This window comes from Mirounga leonina, unplaced genomic scaffold, assembly GCF_011800145.1.
Source record: "Mirounga leonina isolate KUSES-001 unplaced genomic scaffold, KU_Mleo_1.0 Mir_115, whole genome shotgun sequence".
In the NCBI taxonomy this organism is placed as follows: domain Eukaryota; kingdom Metazoa; phylum Chordata; class Mammalia; order Carnivora; family Phocidae; genus Mirounga; species Mirounga leonina.
This window is the reverse complement of record NW_023270268.1, coordinates 74,098,260-74,121,073: the sequence shown is the minus strand read 5'-3', so window position 1 is coordinate 74,121,073 and position 22,814 is coordinate 74,098,260. Positions and strand designations below refer to the sequence as shown.

General features: G+C 39.3%; 1 protein-coding gene across 3 annotated transcripts in view; it reads left to right on the top strand.

Annotated features, from left to right (window-relative positions):
• The window catches only part of PARL (presenilin associated rhomboid like), a 47,595-nt gene that overhangs the window by 5,630 nt on the left and 19,151 nt on the right, over window positions 1-22,814 (top strand). For all 3 annotated transcript variants that reach the window (XM_034999689.1, XM_034999688.1, XM_034999690.1), the window contains exons 2-4: window positions 2,545-2,740; window positions 4,305-4,445; window positions 6,951-6,999. In XM_034999689.1, the coding sequence (XP_034855580.1) occupies window positions 2,545-2,740; window positions 4,305-4,445; window positions 6,951-6,999 (386 nt within the window). The remainder of the gene's footprint in view (window positions 1-2,544; window positions 2,741-4,304; window positions 4,446-6,950; window positions 7,000-22,814) is intronic.

Sequence of the window (22,814 nt, the reverse complement as noted above, 5' to 3'; positions counted from 1 at the left end):
ATAAGTGCATCACTTTTCAAAATAGATTTCCTTGAAAGGAATAGCACTTATTTGGAAGTATGAATTATGGATTATTAAAGTTTCAAGGCAAATTACTTTATCGCCATCACCCATCCTCACCATGTGACTTCTGAGAGTTGAACTGTGGAGTGGACTTAGTGTTGAAGAAAGAGCATACTAGGCAAGTAATAGTAGTAATAGTCACTATGCCATTTTTCTGAGTTTCAGTTTTTTTCCAGATGCCTACTAGACACCACCTGGGTATCCTACAAATGCTAACAATACTTTATTTTGTGTAAGTATTAAGTGTATAGCCATGGATTCTGATGAATGTATGCACCTGTGGAACCACCACCTAAAGATAAACGTTTTGCTCAGCAATGTTTTTGAGCTTCATCCATGATGTATGATCAGTAGTTTTTTTGCTGAGTAGTACTCCGTTGTGTGAATATACCACAGTTTGTCTTTTCCCCGTTTGACAGGAATTGAAGTTCTGGTTTTTAGCTATTAAAATAGAGCTGCCATGACCACAAGCATTTCAAACACTGCCCAAGATGGAATTCTTCATGTCTTATCTTCTAATTTCCTGTTTTGGTGCCTCTGATTTCCCTTGTCCTGGTGAATAGTACCGCCTTCCTTTCAGTTATTCAAAATAGAACTAACAGTCATTCTTGACCCCCTTCTTTTTTCTAACAGATAATTATTGACCTTTTCTTTATTAGGGGCTGGGGTTGGTGATAGAGATACAGTGAATACTAAAGTAATTGTCCAGTTGTGGTACAGGCAATAACTTACATAAGTAAAAAAGTCTATGCAGGATGCTTTGGGACTCTAGGAGTACAAAGGAGGCACCCACCCTGGTTAATGAAGGCTTCCTGGAGGAGGAGAGAAATGAATTCTCAGGGGTCACAAGAGTGTTAACAAAGGGGTCTACCAGAACAAAGGAGTAGCACTGCTGAGTTGATGGGAGGATGAAAAATTACTGTGGGGTTTAAAGCAGGGGAATGATACTTCATTTGTGTTTAATAAAATGTGGAGGATGAATTGAAGTGGGGGCAATACTGGAAGCAATGAGGTATGTTAGGAAAAAGTAGAGTATTCCAGGTCAGAAGGGATGAGCTGAGTTGTATGGGAATTTGGGAGAGATTTTTGGCCCTCTGAGAAGGCATTTGAGGAACTATTGAATGTTTGAGGAAGACTGATCTAAGAACAACATGCAACATGTTAAAATGTTTGGAGTTATGTAAGCTGTGATCCAGGCATGAAGTGAGGGACAGGAATGAAAAAAAAAATTTATTTGACAGAGTTGGTTTTTAATTGGATGGTAAGAGTAAAGGAGAGAACACCCAAATGAAATCTAGATTTTTAACCTCAGTGATTAAGTGTGGTCCCTCTGAAAGACTGAGGAAGTCAGGAAATGGAGCTGTTTGTAGAGGAGGAGTTTCCTTTTGAATATATTGGTTTTAAAGTATTTGAGAGCATATCCAAATGGAAATATTCAGTATATAGTTGGAAATACAAGACCAGAAGATTGAGGTTAGGACTAAAGAAATATATTTGAATCATTTACTTAGAAGTCATACAGGCCACAGAAATACAATTATTCTTTTATTCAGCCCAAGTGTTGGGGGGCCTGTCTGATTTCTGCTTCTAAGGAGCTTTGAGTTTAGGAGGATGTTATGTTTAGAATACAATGCGAACAAACAGGAAAGGGCCTCTACTTTGTCAGTTTAGGGGAAATTTTACAAAAGAAAATTCATGAATTTATATGGGTTGAGTTTGAATGGAGAGCATGTAAAGGAACTGTTAGAGCCTTTGAGCATATCTATCACTAAGGGATAGGTGAAAGGAGAAGCCATCAGGAAAGTGAATTTGAAGACTAGGGAATGCAATCTTACAGGAACTAGGTAGGGCTGGTAAGTGTGATCAGTAGTGTCGAATGTTTTAAGGTCCAGCTATGAGGGCTCAAAGCAACAAAACCCTTTACAAAACATTTGGTGGGTGTCCCCAGAACTGAGTGAAATAAATAGGGGGAGAAGTAGGAAAAATCCATCAACTTAGAATGGCAGTACTTCTATAAAAGAAAGCAATTTGAATTTGGAGCGACTTTGAGGATAATACATTTAAATGTTTGATAATACTTACATTTAAGTGTTTGTTCTGGAAATGGACCAAACTTCAAAATAACAAAGCCAGTCTGTGCAAATTCAAACTGACAACTTAAAGTTCTCCAGCTTTTTACCAGACTACACACTGTGTGTGGAGGAGGGATACAGATGATTTTGCTGATTGATACGCAGTTAACAGCCCAAACAAGGTCCCTTTAAAGTTGCCATAGTTTGTGTGTCCCGGTCCCCTTTTCTAGAAGGGCACAGTTCAGTGTTTTGACTTAGAATCCTAGCTGGGAGTAGGCATGTTGGCTTCTTTGGGGCTATAGGGTGAGAATAAACTGAGATGTTGATGGTGCAGGCCAAAGAGTGAGGCTCGTGGAGGTTGATGTTTGCAAGATGCAGCTGTTGCTAATCTCTTATTTTCCCCTTAAAGGTTTAACTTTTTTATTCAGCAAAAATGTGGATTCAGAAAAGCACCCAGGAAGGTTGAACCTCGAAGATCAGACACAGGAACAAGTGGTGAAGCATACAAGAGAAGTGCTTTGATTCCTCCTGTAGAAGAAACAGTCTTTTATCCTTCTCCCTATCCTGTAAAGACCCTTGTAAAGCCCTTGTTTTTTACTGTTGGGGTAAGTGCTTATGTCACTAGGAGTTACCTACCTTGCTGCTGAAGTGGTGAAATATTGTCTTACGAATTTGAGAACATGAATTTAATAATTGCTATTATTGTTACTATTTTTTAGAGTGCAAATGCACTTGCGCGAGGTGGGGAGGGGTGGAGGGAGAGAATCTTTTTTTTTTTTCATTATTGATACTGTTTTCTGTTTTTTTATTTTTTTATTGTTATGTTAATCCCATACATTACATCATTAGATTTAGATGTAGTGTTCCATGATTCATTGTTTGTGCATAACACCCAGTGCTCCATGCAGAACGTGCCCTCCTCAATACCCATCACCAGGCCAACCCAACCTCCCACCCCCCTCCCCTCTAGAACCCTCAGTCCGTTTTTCAGCACAAGTCAGGAAATGACAGATGTTGGCGGGGATGCGGAGAAAGGGGAACCCTCCTACACTGTTGGTGGGAATGCAAGCTGGTGCAGCCACTCTGGAAAACAGTATGGAGATTCCTCAAAAAGTTGAAAATAGAGCTACCATATGACCCAGCAATTGCACTACTGGGTATTTACCCCAAAGATACAAATGTAGTGGTCCGAAGGGGTACGTGCACCCCGATGTTTATAGCAGCAATGTCCACAATAGCCAAACTGTGGAAAGAGCCAAGATGTCCATCGACAGATGAATGGATAAAGAAGATGTGGTATATGGGCACCTGGGTGGCTCAGTTGGTTAAGCGACTGCCTTCAGCTCAGGTCATGATCCCAGGGTCCTGCGATCAAGTCCCGCATCGGGCTCCGTGCTCTGTGGGGAGCCTGCTTCTCCCTCTCCCACTCCCCCTGCTTGTGTTCCCTCTCTCGCTGTGTCTCTCTCTGTCAAATAAATAAATAAAATCTTAAAAAAAAAAAAAAAAGATCTGGTATATCTATATATATACATACATACAATAGAATATTATGCAGCCATCAAAAGGAATGAGATCTTGCCATTTGCAACAACGTGGATGGAACTGGAGGGTATTATGCTGAGCGAAATAAGTCAAACAGAGAAAGACATGTATCATATGACCTCACTGATATGAGTAATTCTTAATCTCAGGAAACAAACTGAGGGTTGCTGGAGTGGAGGGAGAGAATCTCAAGTAGCCTCCACGCTGAGCATGGAGCCAGTCACAGGGTTTGATCTCACGACCCTGAGATCATGACCTGAGCTGAAATCAAGAATGAGAAGCTTAACCTACTGAGCCACCCAGGCGCCTCTAATAATTGCTATAAGAATCTGGTTCACTTATGTATGCCCTGGAGAAGAAACTTACGGGCCTCTTACTTGGGATAACATTTCATGTGATTTTTTGAATTTTATTTGAAAATTTCTAGCTGTAAACAGGCCCCAGGGTACAGTAAAGTTAATAAATCGTTAAATACTGTTTTCACCTAATAAGGTTTCACTATGCCAGATGTTCCTGTTCCTTCTCTTGGTTTTGTAAGAAGCAATGAAAATGAAATACTGTCCTTGGAACTATGTGTTGATCTCTTCCTCTTTTGAATTTATTTTGTGATATATTAATTTTATATAGTTTACAGGCTGTGCATTTGGATCAGCTGCTATTTGGCAGTATGAATCACTGAAATCCAGGGTCCAGAGTTATTTTGATGGTATAAAAGCTGATTGGCTGGATAGCATAAGACCACAAAAGGAAGGAGACTTCAGAAAGGAGGTAAGGATAAACATGGCTTTCTTTGTTCTAGTTGATCACAAGTTTTGAAGTCTGGTTATTTGTGAAATGTTAGTGATTGATAACATTTAGATCAGGAGATACGAAGTTACTGAACTTAATCTTCTTTAGAGTCATTTCATTGCAGTGAGTATCAGTGCTTTGTATGTCTGGCAATACTGTACTTGACGGTGTTCCAAGAAGCTTGTCCCTCTGTCCACCTGTATCAAAAATCACTGTGGATAGTTGCTGAAAATTAATGTGTTGGGGTCTCTGTAAGCCCTACTAAAGTTTAAGGGCTCCTGTTTTGCATTACCTTGCTGGAATATTTTAGAGTACGTAGTAGAATCACAGGCGGTTTTTCGAAGCACCTATGCCTTAGGTGTAGAGATATTATGTGGATTTTAAAAAGCTTCTCTGTGACATGATGTTTACATAGCTCTGATAAATACCCACTGTGGAATATTTCTAACTGCTCAGGGGACGAGGATGCAAGAAAAAGGTGCAAATATAGAGCTTTTAGAGCTTTTCATTTTTTCACATGCAAGTTGGTGACCCTCTTTCAATTTCTTCTTAACTGATTTTTTTTACAAATACTGCCTTTAAGATAAAACATACACTTGACAATACTTAACTGAGCACTGAGGCCCTAAGTTAATATGTCGTTCATTTGGTTTTCAAGCGACCTTTGTTTTTTGTTTTTCGGTTTGTTTTTGTTTTATTGTTGCTGTTTTTTGATGACACATGCCTCTCCACTTGAGAGAAGGTTGATGTCCTCTTAATTTTCTCCTAACGATAATTCAAGACTTTTCGAAGTACAAAGAAGTATTCATTCTTTGTTTCCCCATAGACATATGCAAGAAGCCTGAACCTTACCTGTTTTAGAGAGACTTTGTGTCCGAAGGACAATGGGTGTAATCATTTGCAGGTGAAAGCTACGATAGCTAACAGTGATTTATTCAGAACAGTATGTTTGGGAAGATAGTAACACTGACCTGTTCCATAATCCTGGATTCCTTAGAAGGCTATAGGTTTCCAGCATGTCTATATTATAAAGTATTTTTTTGGAGATTTTATTTTAGAGAGCTTGAATGAGAGAGAGCATGCGAGTGCATGCGCATGCTTGAGCAGGGGAGGGCAGATGGAGAGGGAGAGGCAGAGAATCTCAAGCAGATTCCGCCCATGGAGCCTGATGTGGGGCTCACTCACCGCCTTGAGACCTGACCTGAGCTGAAACCAAGAGTTGGGCTCTTAACCAACTGAGCCACCCAGGTGCCCTATATTATGAAGTTTTGATGGTTCAAAGGGTTCTTTAGAATGGTGAAAAGTGACACAAGCAATAGACATAATCTTTATCCAAAGATGGATTGGTTTATAAATGATAGGTTATAAAATACAAAATCCATGCCCATTAAAGAAAATTAAAATAATACATAAATATAACATGGGAAGTGAAAGCCCTGGAAACCCCTGCCATACTGCTACATATGTGGGGAGTAAGGTCTGAAAGCTCATACGCAAATTATAAAAATGTAATGATTGTTTATGGATCTGTAACTTTGTTTTTAACCTTGCATTTCTTTCTGTATTAGTATTCAAAGTGTGGTTCAATATCATAGTTAGAATATATTTTTTATTTTAAAACTTTAATCATGTGCCTGGGTGGCTCAGTCGTTACGCATCTGCCTTTGGCTCAGGTCATGATCCCAGGGTCCTGGGATGGAGCCCTGCATCGGGCTCCCTGCTCGGCGGGAAGCCTGCTTCTCCCTCTTCCACTCGCCCTGCTTGTGTTCCTGCTCTCGCTCTCTCTCTCTCTCTCTCTCTGTCAAATAAATAAATAAAATCTTTAAAAAAAACAAAAAACAAACTTTAATCGTGGAAAAATTTCAAACAAAACTAAAAAGTATAATGAACCCCTGTCATCCACCTTCAACAATTATTGACACAAGGCCAACTTTGTTTCATTTAGTCCCCTTTGTTTCCTTTCCTTCCCTGCCACTGATTACTGTAAAGCAAATCCTAGGCATATTTCAGTGTGCGTCTCTGAAAGTTTCGGATTCTCTGTTTTTCTGAACCTCAAATTGTTATTATACCTTAAAAGGTAGTTTTAGAAAATATTTTTGGTTAGAATTTTAAGACTAGATTGGACCTTGGTAAATAAATCACTTAAGCTTAATACCTGTGTATATCTTGATAGTGTGCTAGGTGTTTTGTTATTAATATTTCTCAACAATATTGCTAGGTATCTATTGTCTCCATTTTATATATCAGAAAACTGAGGTTTAGAAGTAATTTGAGGTCACAGAGCTAAACAGTGGCTCTGTATGGAGAATGTAGACTATAAAGCACCTGTGTTTCTATTTTGCCACATATCTATTATGTTTGTTTATTGGAATTTTTGTACACGAGAAATCTTTTTATGCACAAAGCATTTTCTCTCTGGCTTTTCATTTTCCTAGCCTGAAAGTGTTTATCATATGGTGATAGGCAATTTTCCTTCTGTTTTAGATTAACAAGTGGTGGAATAACCTAAGTGATGGCCAGCGGACTGTGACAGGTTTGTGTTAGCTTACACGTTTTAGCCATTCAAGGGAAGAGAAATCAAACCAAAAGGTACAGTATGTCACAGTCAATGGCTTTTGTATCCTGCTCACCAGTGGTTTAGAAGACAGAGTCTCTGTACCTTCAGGCTAATGTAATAGTATAAAAAGTGGTGTGGCATAAAGGTGTACATGATGCTGTGGGTCACTTATTTTCTAATTTTGATCTAGTATGTTACTGATTGATCAAATAATCTTTGTTGTAGAATCCTAGCTTGTGAAATAGGTTATGAGTAATTATTACTTATCCTATTAAAGAAATTAAAGGGGACATTGATTAAGTACCTTCTTTATGCAGAATGCTTTATACACATTCTCTCCCTACCTCACAGGGTTGCTTACCGGGTAGTTATCTCCCTTTTTACCAATAAGGAAACTGGCTTTCAGAGAAGGAACTTTTCAAAGGTCACACTGCTAGTAAGTAGTAGAGCTAAGTTTCAAAACCCAGGTCTGTCTCATTCTAAAGCTAATTTTCTCTTTCCTGCACCATGCTGTTTTTAAAGTCTTCATTTATTAAATAAATGTAAGCATGCCATGCATGTCACCATGATAATTTAATTTTTGTTCTTTGTAAATTTTTATGGAAAGATAAATCTGGCTCTTCACGGTAACGTACATTATTTAATGGACTTAGTTATTTGAGAAATTTGGGGAAATGGATTTGAAAGTTTAACAGTTGTGCAGATAGGAAAAAAAAATCTTTTAGGGAAATAATAGCAAAATATTGCTTTTTCTTTTTTAAAGATTTTATTTATTTATTTGACAGAGACAGAGAGCAGGAACACAAGCAGGGGGAGTGGGAGAGGGAGAAACAGGCTTCCCGTGGAGCAGGGAGCCCGATGTGGGGCTCGATCCCAGGTCCCTGGGATCATGACCTGAGCCGAAGGCAGACGCTTAACAACTGAGCCACCCAGGTGCCCCCAAAATACTGCTATTTCTTAAATATGGTTGGACTTAATGGTACTCTTAATTTTCTTTACCTACCTAAGAGGATGTCTAAGAGTCCTTCAGGCTCTTTCCTTTGTCTGGAAGGTTTACTTTTTCTGTCTCCTTGCTGGAACCTGAACTGGTCTTCAAGCTTATGGTTTGGACATTGCTTCCTGCAGGAAGTGTTACCAGACCAAAGTGAGTCTGTTCCTTGGTGAACTGTAGACAGAGACTACACCAGGTGGAGTTGCCTCACAATTATCTTTATTTGTACAAATAAGGAGACCATGGGGAATTATTTCCAAATCCATGACTCTCTGAACAGGGGTAAGCAGGCTCCTTTTATCAGGGCTTGGGATGAATATTCAGAAGGATAAAAGATTTTAATATTATAATGAAGCAGAGGTAACAGGCACTTGCTGATTCATCTGCACAGTCTTCCTCCTCAAATGTTTCTTTCCCTGCTACAGCAGTTCATTAGTTTCTAAAAGATGAAAGTGACAGGCAGAAGCTTCTGGGAGATTCCTGAGTTCAGTGGGTCAGGGGGTCTTGCCAATAACAGAAGTGCTTTAATTTTTCTGAACTCATTGCACTTTTTAATCATTTATTTTTTAAGATTTTATTTATTTTAGGGGCACCTGGGTGGCTCAGTTTGGTTAAGCATCTGCCTTCAGCTCAGGTCGTGATCCCAGGGTCCTGGGTCCTGGGATCGGGCCTGCATCTGGCTCCCTGCTCACTGGGGAGCCTGCTTCTCCCTCTCCCGCTCCCCCTGCTTGTGCTCTCTCATTCTCTCTCTCTCAAATAAAGAAATAAATAAAATCTTAAAAAAAAAAGAAGATTTTATTTTAGAGAGTGTGCATGCATGAGCGGAGGGAGGAGCAGAGGGAAAGGGAGAGAGTCCTTAAGCAGACTCCCCGATGAGTGCGGACCCCTCCCTCCATGTGGGGCTTGATCCCAGGACCCCAAGATCATGACCTGAGCTGAAATCAAGAGTTGGACACTTAACCAACTGAACCATCCAGGTGGTCAACACTTTTTAATTTATAACACAACCTGCCTTATGTAATTGTACATGTAGCATCCTTGAGGACAATGAGAGTTTTCATTTTGTTATAGCAACTAGCGCGTGTCTTGCACACACTAAAGACACTTGATTAAAAATCTGTGAAGGGAATGAATATTGAATGGGCTCTTGAATCAAAGGATTGAGATTTTTCAAAGGTATATTGCCGTACTGTAGAATTGATTAGTCAGTAAGGTCTTAATAAGTATGATACCTTCAAAGATAGCTCTATAATAGCACATCTGTTTTCATTGATATTAACAGGGGGGTTTTGGTTTGTTTGCTTATTTTCTCACAGTAACCAAAATTAACATTATTTCCTTAGGATAGCAAAGTTTTGATTTCCTTTGATATTTTCAAAGTATCTCATAATTAGTTGGTACCTAGTGTTCTTTGAAGATGGTAAAGATTTTATGCCATTAAATATTTGAAGAAACTTGGGATCAGAATTTAAAACATTTCTCATGCCAGTAAATAGCTTATTCATAGAAGTTGGTATTTGGAGACCACTGAAAATCCGAATTCTTTCCCCTAACCTTTTGCTTTTCTCTTAGTCAGATCAGGTTATTTGGCACGTAGGGACAGATGTTTTGATCTAACTAGCAGCTTGAGTGTAAGGTGCTTTGAACCACAGAAACATGAACAGTCATGCTAAATCCTTTTTTTTTTTTTTTAATTTTTTTTTTAAAGATTTTATTTATTTATTTGACAGAGAGAGACACAGCGAGAGAGGGAACACAAGCAGGGGGAGTGGGAGAGGGAGAAGCAGGCTCCCCGCACAGCAGGGAGCCCGATGCGGGACTCGATCCCAGGACCCTGGGATCATGACCTGAGCTGAAGGCAGTCGCTTAACCAACTGAGCCACCCAGGCGCCCAGTCATGCTAAATCCTTATTATGAGGTTATCTAAGTGCTGCTAAAGGTTGAGGAGATGCTGTCCCTGGGAATCACTTTCTCAAAGGTACTAGAGAACTGGCCTTGATCTTTTTTTTTTCCCCCCCTCTTTGGTTGGTTTGGGGATTTTTTTTTTTTCTGGTATTAATCTTAATTATTAACAGAAATATCTCCCCAAACTTCACATTGCTTTGAAAAAATGTTTTTATATGTTCACTTGGTATTTGTGGGAGCATCTGGTAGCATTTTTCAAGTTAGATTTGTGCCTGGTGCTTTTATACTTCAGCTAGTCTCCTGTTCTGTTGCTTTGATCTACAAGGGTTTTAAGGCTGCACTGGAGGTCTGTAGGCAGCCCCCAAGGAGAGTATTTCCCCTACCTTTGTAGCTTCCAGGTATGCCTGTGAGATACCTGCCAGGTTTTTCTATTAGCTCAGCAGAATGCTGACTTGACTATTTTGGGAGTCAGGTAAAGCTGAGAGAGAAGAACCTGCTAAATAATATTGTATCTGAAGGAGGGGATAGGGAGTAGGAGGATGGGAAGAGAAATCTCAAGAAAACATTGCCCCGTTTTTCTACTAGTCCATATCTATTGTCAGCTCCAAAGTTAGTCACCACTATACCCTAGGGCCTTGCCCCTTTTGCTCCAACCTCTAACGTTTATTTTTTATTAGTCTCTATACTCAAAGTGGGGCTTGAACTCACGACCCCGACGTCAAGAGTTGCATGCTCTACCAACTGAGCCTGCCAGGTGCCCCTAGTTTCACTTTTCTTTCCCCTTATACCTTTCAAAGATTTTGAGCTATACCTCCTAGACTAAGGTCTGCTTTCCTGTTCCTGAAGTTTCTGGTAAGGCAATGCTCACTGGATCTAGCTAATCTTGACCTTTTAATTTGTTGCTGATTTTCCTGAAATTCTTGGCTTCTCAGTTTTCAGACAAGTTATTTCTGGGTAAAGAAAAAACTAATGTTTGAGTGCCAGTTAGGCTTCAAGTGCTAGGGTAGGTACTTTACATACATACTGTTATCCTTATCAATCTTAATTGTAAGAGCCCTGCTAGTGGTATTCTGATTGTTCAGATGGGGTAACTGAGGCTCAGAGAGGTTAAGTAACTTGTCTGAGCTCACACAGCTAGAAAGAGTAGAGATGGGGAACAAACTTTTTTTTTTTCCCAAGCTCAGTTCTTAATTTAAATAATATACATATTATTATATCCTTTCACGTTCTACTATAGCAGATCACCATTAAATTACCTTTCTGGTGAACCACACTGCCTGCTCCCAACCCAGGTATCTGGGTGTTTATTGACAGCCCAAATTGTAGTGACTTGTCCCAAGACAGCAGGCTGGCACTCAGGAATGAAAGGGAGCCCTTTTTGTCTACTTAAGGTTAGTCTTTGTCATTGTAAAATGACTAGATGTGCATTGTAACAGGTTAAAATAGTGTTAAAGAATATGTAAAGTGAAAAATCTCTGTAACTTCCAGTTCTGCAGTTTCTGTCCCCATAATAACCACTGCCTTTTTAGTTACACTTGTGTGTTTATATATAGGCATTTATACTTCTTTGCACCTTGATTTTTTTTTTAAATTCTGTTAATATTTTAGAGGACATTGTATCATTACAAGTAAGTCTATTACATGTCAGATGTATGTTTTTCACAAACTGAGCACATGCATGTAATTAGCACCCAGATCAAGAAATAGAAATTACCAGCACCCTGGGCTCAGAATATTCTTTTTGATAGCATGATAATAGTTCATGCCAATGAATACTATGTAACAAGTCTTCTCTTAATAGATACTTAGGTTGGTTTTAGTCTTCTATAAATAATACTGCAGTGAATATCCTTACATAGAGATATTTGCACCCTTTTGCAAGCATATTTTTAGCATGAATTACTGGAAATAGACTTGCTGGGTCAAAGAGTATGTGTATTTAAAATTTTGTATGTTGTCAGGTTGTCTTAAAATAAGTTGTATACCAATTTAAACATCCTTTAAGTCATTTAAGTCATTTATTTTCTAAAAGTTGCTCACAGGGGAGGTTACATATTCTCATCTACAAGGAAGGTTACAAACTAACCTGTGATTGGTTTGTAAAGGTTTTTGTCTACTGTGAATATGCCCCATTCTTTCCATCTACCCTTACCAGTTTCTAACTATCTGCATCCCAGTTGGAGGATTTAAGGTGGATGGTCTTTCTGGATTTCCTCTTAATTCCAGGAAGCTGTGGGACCAGTCTTTAACTAGTTTTGTTGATACTGCCCAGGAAGAGAAATTGTAGTCACTGTATGAGGCCAACACTGTATGAGGATGATCCCTGTGCCTATAGTTCTGGTTCCCAGGGAACCTGAGGTAGGGACCACTTGAGCTCAGTTCTTTGGTTGTCACAGATGTATATACTGGTCAGGTTCTGGACTGGCCAGGTCTAGTTTCCTTCAGGTAGAGAAGCTGTGGAGGTATGAGCTGGCCTACTGCATCAGCAGAGGGGATCCTGTACTTAGCTACTAGACTCCAGGTGGGATAGTGGGTCCTTTTCAGAAGAAGAGAAAAAGAGGTTGTACTACTTTCCTTGGGCTAAGGAGGAAAATGGACTGAGATTACTGAACCAAGCAGTGATTCCTAAATTGGTGTATATTTCTTTTAATCAAGATATTATTCACATATCTTAAAATTTGCCATTTAAAAGTATGCAGTTCAGTGGTTTTTGTTGTATTCACAGGGTTGTGCAATTATCCTCATCTAATCCCAGAACATTTTCTTTATCCCAGAAAGAAACTCCATACCTGTTAACAGTCACTCCCCATTCCCCTCCTCCCCTCAGCCCTCAGCAGCCTGTTATCTATTTTCTTTCTTTATGGATTTGCCTGTTCTGGACATTTCATATAAATGGAATCACCTATGTTGCCTTAGTGTCATGTTTTCAGGGTTCACCTATGTTGTGGCATGTATCAGTATCTCATTTCTTTTTATGGTCCGATATTCCATTATATGGATATATCACATTTTGTTTACTTATCTGTTGATGGACATTTGAGTTATTTCCATTTTTTGGCTATTCTAATGCAGTGGATTTTTTTGTATACATTTTCATGTAGACATGTTTTCATTTCTTTTGCTAATATATACCTCGAGTGGAAACGTTGGGTCATATGGTACTCTTGTTTAACTTTCTAAAATTGTGGTAAAAACATAAAATGTACCATGTTAGCCATTTTTAAATTTACAGTTCAGTAGTGTTAAGTATGTTTACATTGTTATGAAACATCTATAGAATTTTCTTTTGTCTTGTAAAACTGAAACTCTACGCACAATTTCGACTTTTCCACTCCCCCTCAGCCCCTAGTAACCACCATGCCACTTTGTTTCTGTAAATTTGACTATATACCTCATTTAAGTGGAATCAAACAGCACTTATCTTTTTTGACTGGCTTATTTCACTTAGCATAATGTCCTCAAGCTTCATCCATGTTGTAGCATGTGATAAGATTTCCTTTTTAAGGCTAAATAATTTATTCCATTGTGTGTATATACCACATTTGTTCATGCATTCATTCATTGATAGACACATTTGAGTTGCTTCTACCTCTTGGCTATTGTGAATAATGCTGCTATGAACGTGGATGTGCAAATATCTCTAGATCCTGCTTTCAGTTCTTTTGGATATAAACCCAGAAGTGGGATTGCTGGATTAAAATTATTTTTAATTTTTTGAGGAATTTCCATACTGTTTTCCGCAGTGGTTATACCATTTTATTTTATTTTTAGAGATTTTATTATTTTATTTTATTTTATTTTTTTAAGATTTTATTTATTTATTTGAGAGAGAGAATGAGAGACAGAGAGCACGAGAGGGAAGAGGGTCAGAGGGAGAAGCAGACACCCCGCCGAGAAGGGAGCCCGACGCGGGACTCGATCCCGGGACTCCAGGATCTTGACCTGAGCCGAAGGCAGTCGCTCAACCAACTGAGCCACCCAGGTGCCCTAGAGATTTTATTTTTAAGTAATCTCTACATCCAACGTGGGGCTCGAACTTACAACCCTGACATCAAGAGTCACATGCTCTGCTGACTGAGCCAGGCGCCCTGTGGTTGCACATTTTACAGTCCTTCCAGCAGTGCACAAGAGTTCTAATTTCTCCACATCCTTGGCAGCACTTGTTATTTCCTTCAGGTTTTTTTGATAGTAGCTATCCTAATGGGTGTGTGGTTCTGATTTGCATTTCTGTGATGGTTAGTGATGTTGCACATCTCTTCATACACTTGTTGGCCATTTGACTATCATCTTTGGATAAATGTCTATTCCAGTCCTTTGCTTATTTTAATCAAGTTATTTGACTTTTTTGTTGATTGTGGGAGTTTTTTTTTTTTAAATATATTCTAGATATTAACCTTTATGAAACAAATGATTTGCAGATATTTTCTCTCATTCTGTAGATTGCCTTTTCACTGTGTTGATTGTGTACTTTGGACAAAAGTTTGTTGTGGGTTTTTTTTGGTTTTTGGTTTAATTTTTTTTCCAGAGAAAGTGGGGTGGGGCGGGAGGAGTCACAGAGGGAGAGAGAGAATCCCAAGCAGACTCCATGCTCACCGAGGAGCCTCAAATCTCAATACCGTGAGATCATGACCTGAGCCAAAATCAAGAGTTGGACACTCAACCACCTGAGCCACTGAGGTGTCCCTGGACAAAAGTTTTTAGGTTTGATGTCCCATTTATCTGTTTTTGCTTATGTGTTTTTGCTTTTGGTGTCCTATCGAAGAAATCGTTGCCAAGCTCAGTGTTACGAGGATTTTCCCGTTTTCTTCTAAGAGTTAAGTTCTTGTGTTCACATTTAGGTCTTTAATCCATTTTTAGTTAGTTTTCGTATATGGTATAAGAATCCAAGTTCATTCTTTTGCATGTGGATATCTCCTTTTCCCCATGTTTTCTTTTTGAAGAATTGTCAAATTGTTTTCCAAAGTGGCTGCACCATTTTACATTCCCTCAAGACTGTATGAGGATTCCATTTTTTTTTTTTTAAAGATTTTATTTATTTATTCATGAGAGACAGAGAGACAGAGGCAGAGGCAGAGGGAGAAGCAGGCTCCCCGCGGAGCAGGGAGCCCGATGCGGGACTCGATCCCAGGACCCTGGGATCATGACCTGATCCGAAGGCAGACGCTTAACTGACTGAGCCACCCAGGTGTCCCGAGGATTCCATTTTTTTTTAAAGATTTTATTTATTTGAGAGAGAGAGATGGGATAGTGAAAGAGAGCAGAAGCGGGGAGGAGAGGGAGAAGCAGGCTCCTGCTGAGCAGGGAGCCCAATGTGGGGCTCAGTCCCAGGATCCTGGGATCATGACCTGAGCTGAAGGCAGATGCTCAACCAACTGAGTCACCCAAGCACCCCAGGATTCCATTTATTGCCTTTTTTTTCTAATACATCAGTGACTACATATTTTTTGTATTTTATTGTGGTAAAATATACAAACATAAAATTTATCATTTTAGCTGTTAAGTGTACAATTCAGTGGCATTAAGTACATTCACAATGTTGTGCAGCCATCACCACCATCCATTTCCAGAATTTTTTCATCATCCCAAATAGAAACACTGTATCCACTAAATCATTTCCCATTTCTCCTTTCCCTTAACCCCTGGTGACCACTATTCTATTTCTGTCTCTGAGTTTGCCTATATCTCATATAAGTGGAATTATAAAATGCCTTTTTTGTGCCTGGCTTCTTTCGCTTAGCATACTGTTTTTAAGGTTCATCCATATTGTAGCATGTATCAGAACTTATTTTTTTATTTTTTTAAGGCTTAATCGTTTTACATTGTATGTTTACACCACCTTTTGTTCATCTATCTGTCAATGAGTATTTGGGTTTCAGTCTTTGGCTGTTATGAATTATGCTCCTACAAACATTCGTGTACAAGTCTCATTTTGAGTCCCTTCTTTCAGTTCTTTGGGGTATATAGTTAGAGGTGAAATTGTTGGATCATACAATAATTCTATGTTTAATTTTTGAGGAACTGCCAAACTGTTTTTTAGAGTAGCTGTACCATTTTACATTCTTACCAGCAAGGCCCAAGAATTTCAGTTTCTCTCACATATTCTTGCCAATTCTGATTTCCCTTTTTTTTTTAGCCCTCCTAATGTATGTCAAGTTTTGACGTGCATTTCCCTAGTGACTAGTAATGCTAAACATCTTTTTGTGTGCAATTGTCCATTCTTTTTTTGAGAGAGCAGGAGGGGAGGTTGGAGGGAGAGAGAGAATCTTAAGCAGGCTCCATGGAGCCTGATGCGGGGCTCAGTTTCACAACCCTGAGATCATGACCTGAGCCGAAATCAAGAGTCTGGATAGTTAACTGACTGAGCCACCCAGGCACCCCTGTCCATTCATTCTTATTTGGAGAAATGTCCGTTTAAATCCTTTGCCTGTTTTTTTGAGTTGTCTTTTTATTGAGTTGTAGGAGTTCTTTATATATTCTGGATCCTAGATCTTTATTAGGTATATGATTTGCAGATATTTTTTCCTATTCTATGAGTTGTCTTATCACTTTGTTAAAAGTATTCTTTGAAGCCCAAATGTTGTTTTTATTTTTTTTTAAAGATTTTATTTATTTGACAGAGAGCGAGAGGAGGAACACAAACAGGGGGAGTGGGAGAGGGAGAAGCAGGCTTCCTGCTGAGCAGGGAGCTCGACGTGGGACTCGATCCCAGGACCCTGGGATCATGACCTGAGCCGAAGGCAGACGCTTAATGACTGAGCCACCCAGGCGCCCAAGCTCAAATGTTTTTAAGTTTTCTTTAGTTTTAATCAAAATATAGTTGACACAATATTACACTAGTTTTAGGTGTACAACATAGTGATTTGACAACTCTATACCTTATGCTATGACAAATGTTTTTAATGTTGATGAAATCCATTTCATGTATTTTTTTTTAAAGATTATATTTATTTATTTTGACAGAGCACAAGCAGGGGGAGCAGTAGAGGGAGAGGGAGAAGCAGGCTCCCCACCAAGCAGGGAGCCCGACGCGGGGCTCTATCTCAGGACTCTGGGATCATGACCTGAGCTGAAGGCAGATGCTTAACCATCTGAGCCACCCAGGCGCCCCTATTTCATGTATTTTTTTATTTCGTGCTTTAATTAAAATGTCACATCAAGAAAATAGTGACCTAATCCAGCATCACAAGAATTTGTACCTGTGTTTTCTTCAGAGCGTTTTGTAGTTGTAGCTCTTACATTTAGGCCTTTGGTTCATTTTGAGTTAATGTTTGTAATTGGTTTGAGGTAGGATCCAAATTCATTCTTTTGTGGATGGATATCCACTTGTCCCAGCACCGTTTGTTGAGAAGACCATTCTTTCCGTATTGATTTTTGTCTTGGGACCACAGTAAAAAAAAAAGTTGACCATAAATGTATGGATATACTTCTGGACTCTCAGTTCTGTTCCATTGATCTGTATGTCTATTCAGCCCATACTGTCTTGATTACCATATCTTTGTAAGCTTTCAAACTGGGAATAGTGAGTCTTCCCAGTTTATTAATAGGGAGTATTACATTGGTTATATGTTGAACCAGTTTTGCATTCTTGAGATAAATTCCACTTGTTTATTTTTTTTATTTTATTTTTTTTATAAAGATTTTTTATTTATTTATTCATGAGAGAGAGAGAGAGAGAGAGAGAGAGAGAGAGAGGCAGAGGGAGAAGCAGGCTCCCAAGGAGCAGGGAGCCCGATGTGGGACTCGATCCCAGGACCCTGGGATCATGACCTGAGCCGAAGGCATACGCTTAACCATCTGAGCCACCCAGGCGCCCTGTTTATTATTTATAATCCTTCTTATGTACTGCTAGGTTTGGTTTGTTAGTATTTCCTGAAGGTTTTTCCATCTGTGTTCATAAGGAACTATTACATTGACCATCATATGTTGAATCAATTTTGCAGTCTTGGGATAAATTGTACTTGGTCATGGTTTGTAATTCTTTATATGCTGCTGGATTTGGTTTGCTAGTATTAGGAATTTTTCTATCCATGTTCATAAAAGATATTGGTAGTTTTCTTGTGATGTCTTTGGTTTTGATATCAAGGTAATATTGGCAGCATAGAATGAGTTGGGAAATGTGTTTTCCTCTTCTCTTTTTCGGAAGCATTTGAAAAGGATTAGTGTTAATTCTCATTTATCTTTGCTAGAATTTGCCAGTTGTAATAAATTGAATAGTGTCCCCATAAAATTCATGTCCGTCCAGAAATTCAGTGTTATTTTATTTGAAATAGGGTCTTTGCAGATGTAAATGGTTACAGTGAGATCGTACTAAATTAAGATGGGCCCTAAACCCGATTGTTGGTGTCCTTATAACAAGAGAAGACAAGACATACAGAAAAGAAGGTCATGTGGGGCGCCTGTTAAGTGCCTGCCTTTGGCTCAGGTCATGGTCCCAGGGTCCTGGGATTGAGCCCCGCATCGGGCTCCTTGCTCCACGGGAGGCCTGCTTCTCCCTCTCCCACTCCCCCTGCTTGTGTTCCCTCTCTCGCTGTGTCTCTCTCGGTCAAATAAATAAATACAATCTTTAAAAAAAAAAGGTCATGTGAAGAGATGGAGGCAGAGATTGGAGTGATGCATCAGTAAGCTAAATAATGCCAAGAATAGCCAAGAGCCACCAGAAGCTAGGAAGAAGGAAGAAAGGAGTCTTCCCTAGAGTCTTCAGAAAGAAGTTTGGCCTAGCAACAACTTGATTGCAGACTTCAAGCCTCCAGAACTTTAAGAGAATACATGTCTGTGGTTTTAAGTCACCAAGTGTGTGATAATTTATTATAGCAGCCCTAGGGAAGTAATAAACCGGTAAAGCCATCTAGCCGTGGGCTTTTCTTTGTGAGAAGTTTCTTTTAATTATAAATTCAATCTCTATTTCTTATAGGCCCATTCAGACTTTCTATTTCTTGAGTAGTTTCAGTAGTTTGTGTCTTTCTAGGAATTTGTCAATTTCATCTAAGTTCTCCTTTGTTGGTATACAGTTGTTCATAGTATTCTCTTATAATCCTTTTTATTTCCGTAAGCTCAGTAGTAACATTCTGCTTTCATTCCTAATTTTAGTAACTTGAGGTGTTTTTTTTTCTTTGTCACACTCCCTAAAGGTTTGTCAATTTTGTTGGTCATTTCAAATAACCAACTTTTGGTTTCATTGATTTTTTTTTTTTTAATTTTTCTATTCCTTCATCCAAACATTTTGCTTGCTTTGTGTTTGCTTTTTTTTTATTTTTCTAGTTTCTTAAGGTGGAAGGTTAGATTATTGATTTGAAATCTTTATTTTTTAATGCAACATTCACAGCACTACTTTTGCTCTACTCTGTAAGTTTTAGTATTGTTTTAGCAGCTTGGGTTGTCATAACAAAATGCCATAGACTGGGTGGCTTAAACAACAGAAAATTAATTTCTCAAAATTTGGGAGGGTAGAACTCCAAGATCAAGGTGCCATCATGGTTGGATTCTGGTGAGAACTCTCTTCTCTCTTCTGGCACCTTCTTGCTGTGTCATATGGCAGGGGGGAGAGAGCAAGAGCAAGCTCTTTGGTATCTCTCTTATATGGAAACTGATCCCATCATGGGGGCCCCCACCCTCATGACCTCATCTAAATCTAATTACCTCCCAAAGACTCCATCCCCCAAAACCATCACATTAGGGCTTAAATATATGAATCTTAGTGGAACATAATCCAGTTATATTTTTGTTTTCATTCATTTCAAAGTACTTTCTAATTTCCCACTTGATTTCTTATTTGGCCTACTGGTTATTTAGGAGTGTGTTAATTTCCACATATTTATGACTTCTCCCAATGTATTACTGATTTATAATTTCATTCCATTGTGGTCAGAGAACATACTTTGTATAATTTCAGTGTTTTAAAATTTTTTGAGATTTGCTTTGTGGCTGAACATATGGTCTCTCCTGGATACTATTGCATGTGCTCTTGAAAAGAATATATTATTTGTGGTTTTTCTTAAGATTTTGTTTTTTTAAAAGATTTTATTTATTCACTTGAGAGAGAGAGAGGAAGTACAAGTTGGGGGAGAGGCAGACTCCCCGCCCAACACAGGGCTTTATCCCAGGACCCAGAAATCATGACCTGAGCTGAAGGCAGATGCTTAACCAGCTGAGCCACGAAGGTGCCACTTAAGATTGGATTTTTGAGTAATCTCCACACCCAACGTGGCACACAAACCCAAGATCAAGAGTTACATGTTCTGGGCGCCTGGGTGGCTCAGTTGGTTAAGCGACTGCCTTCGGCTCAGGTCATGATCCTGGAGTCCCGGGATCGAGTCCTGCATCGGGCTCCCTGCTCAGCGGGGGGTCTGCTTCTCCCTCTGCCCTCTTCCCTCTCGTGCTCTCTGTCTCTCATTCTCTCTGTCTCAAATAAATAAATAAAATCTTTAAAAAAAAAAAAAAAAAGAGTTACATGTTCTACTGACTGAGCCAGCTGGGTGTCCCAATGTATTGTCTTGTTGAGTGTTTTTTTTTTTTTTAAAGATTTTATTTATTTATTTGACAGAGACACATTGAGAGAGGAGCACAGGCAGGGGGAGTGGATGGGGGAGAGGCAGGCTTCCCGCTGAGCGGGGAGCCCGATGTGGGGCTCGATCCCAGGACCCTGCCTGGGACCATGACCTGAGCCGAAGGCAGACACTTAATGACTGAGCCACCCAGGCGCCCCAAGTGTTTTTTGTTTTTTTTTTTAAGTAGGCTTCCCGCCCAGTGTGGAGTCCAGCACGGGGCTTGAACTTACCATCCTGAGATCAAGACCTGAGCTGAGATCAAGAGTCAGATGCTTAAGCGAGTGAGCCATGCAGGTGCCCCTGTTGAGTGTTTTATAGATGTCTGTCAGGCCTAGCTGGTTTATAGTGTTGTTCAAGTCTTGTTTCCTTGCTGATCATCTACTCTGTTATTGCAAATAAGGTATTGAAGTCTCCAACTATTGTTGAACTGTTTATTTCTCCCTTTAGTTCAGTTTTTGCTTTATATATATTGGGATTCTATTGTTAGGAGCATGTATGTTTATAATAGCTGTATTGATATATCAAGATGTTATATCTTTTATCATTATATAACGTCCTTCTTTGTGTCTAGTAACAAGTATTGTCTTAAAGTCTATTTTTTCTTGTTATGCTTATGGTATACAAGATCCCAGCAATATATTGAGGTTTTATAAGCTCCTGTGGACATCTCATTCCTCAGCTTTTCCTTTTAAGATTTTTGGTCTCTTGTTTACTCCAAATATTATCCACCACCTTAGGCAGCCATGAACTTAAAACACCTTCCTGTAATTATTTTTGACAAATGCCCCCTGGGAAAAGGAATTTTGCACTTGAGGTTCCAGTCAGGTCAAATATAGACAGCCTTGCAAATGGGGTCTTGCAAGGAACTATTGTTCCCTCCCTATTATCAGATAGGTCAGATGATAACAATTCTTTGGGAATGAGGCTTTGAAAGAGTTCCAGCTCCCTGTGCTCCCTCTCGTGGTTGTGAGGCTGCATGGGAAATGTGGATTGTTTTCATAGCTTTTAGCTTCAACTTGTAGCTGGAAAGTAAGGGATGGGACCAGGGCAAGTTAAAATGCCCAAAATTTGCTGTTCCTATTGAAATTCACCATTTTTCTTAAATGCTGAGTTGCTGCAAGCTTTTAACTAGTTTCCAGAATTCTGAAAAAGTTGATTCTGACAGTTTTGGCCAATTTTTTCATTGCCTTTGAAGGAGAGAATTTTTCAAGGTCCTTACTTCGTTATTCTCACTAATGTAATCCATTGCATCCCTTTTGGTAAACGTAGGTGTTGGGGCAACAGCAGACTTTCCAAATCAGCAGTGTCAAGCCTGTCCAAGAGTTTACTGAGTCAGGAGGAGGTAACACTTCTAAGTGGAGAAATAAGCAAAGACCTTAAGCAGTTCTACCTCTCAAAGGAAGAGGAGGAGGAGGGAACCATGATTTGAGTTTCTGCATACTAGGTGCATGTAGTATTTTGTTTAAGCCTCACTACAACTTTTATAAGATATATATTGAGGTAACTAAAGTGAAGGGGATGAAATGCTGCAGACCACAAAGCTACTAAGTGGCATACCTAGGATTCAGACCAGAAAAGGCCATTCCCTACTTTATTTCTCATTTTTAGGTTTTCATTGTGTGACTGCTGCATTTAATTGTGCTTTCTCATTTAATCAGCACTCGGCTCTTAAAGGGCGGTTTTATTACCCCTATTTTACAGAAGAGGAAACTGAGGCTGAGGGGTTAGGCTTCTTGCCTGGGTTATAGTGTAGGACAGAGTCAGTTCTGCTGGGCTCCTTTACCCATACCGTTAGACAGTGTGCAGTGCTGCTTCCAACCCAGGATTACCACATATCCTCTCCTGTTCACTGGCTTCTGGGGACCAACCATGCATGCTGTTTCCTAGATAAGGAGCCCTTTGTCAGGTCTGAAGTCTTGGAGAGACCAAGGTCAAAAGTAATCCTGTTGGCTATCCATGTCTTTGTGTATAGTAGAAAGAGCCCTAGATTAGGAATTCTGGCTTGCCACTGAATTTGGCTCTGAAAATTTGTATCTCAGTTTTCTCATCTGTAATTTTTGAAAAATGGGATATGTGTGGAGGAAAATAACTGCATTTTACTTTTGTAATTTCTTTTTAATTTGTGAGTGTATTACAGTGATTTGTGTGCATAATTTGGGTATGTATGTTCAGTTGTTCACTGACGGGATTCTTAACCATAGATCAGAGGTCTCTGAAGTGAGGGGTTTAACTACAATGTGTTCCAGTGCCAATATTCTGTCATGATTCACCAAAAAATGCCTCTTACAATTTGGTTGAAAACTTGGTGATGTTAACTCTTTGGTTACTGTTAACCTTGATATCTTTGGTTA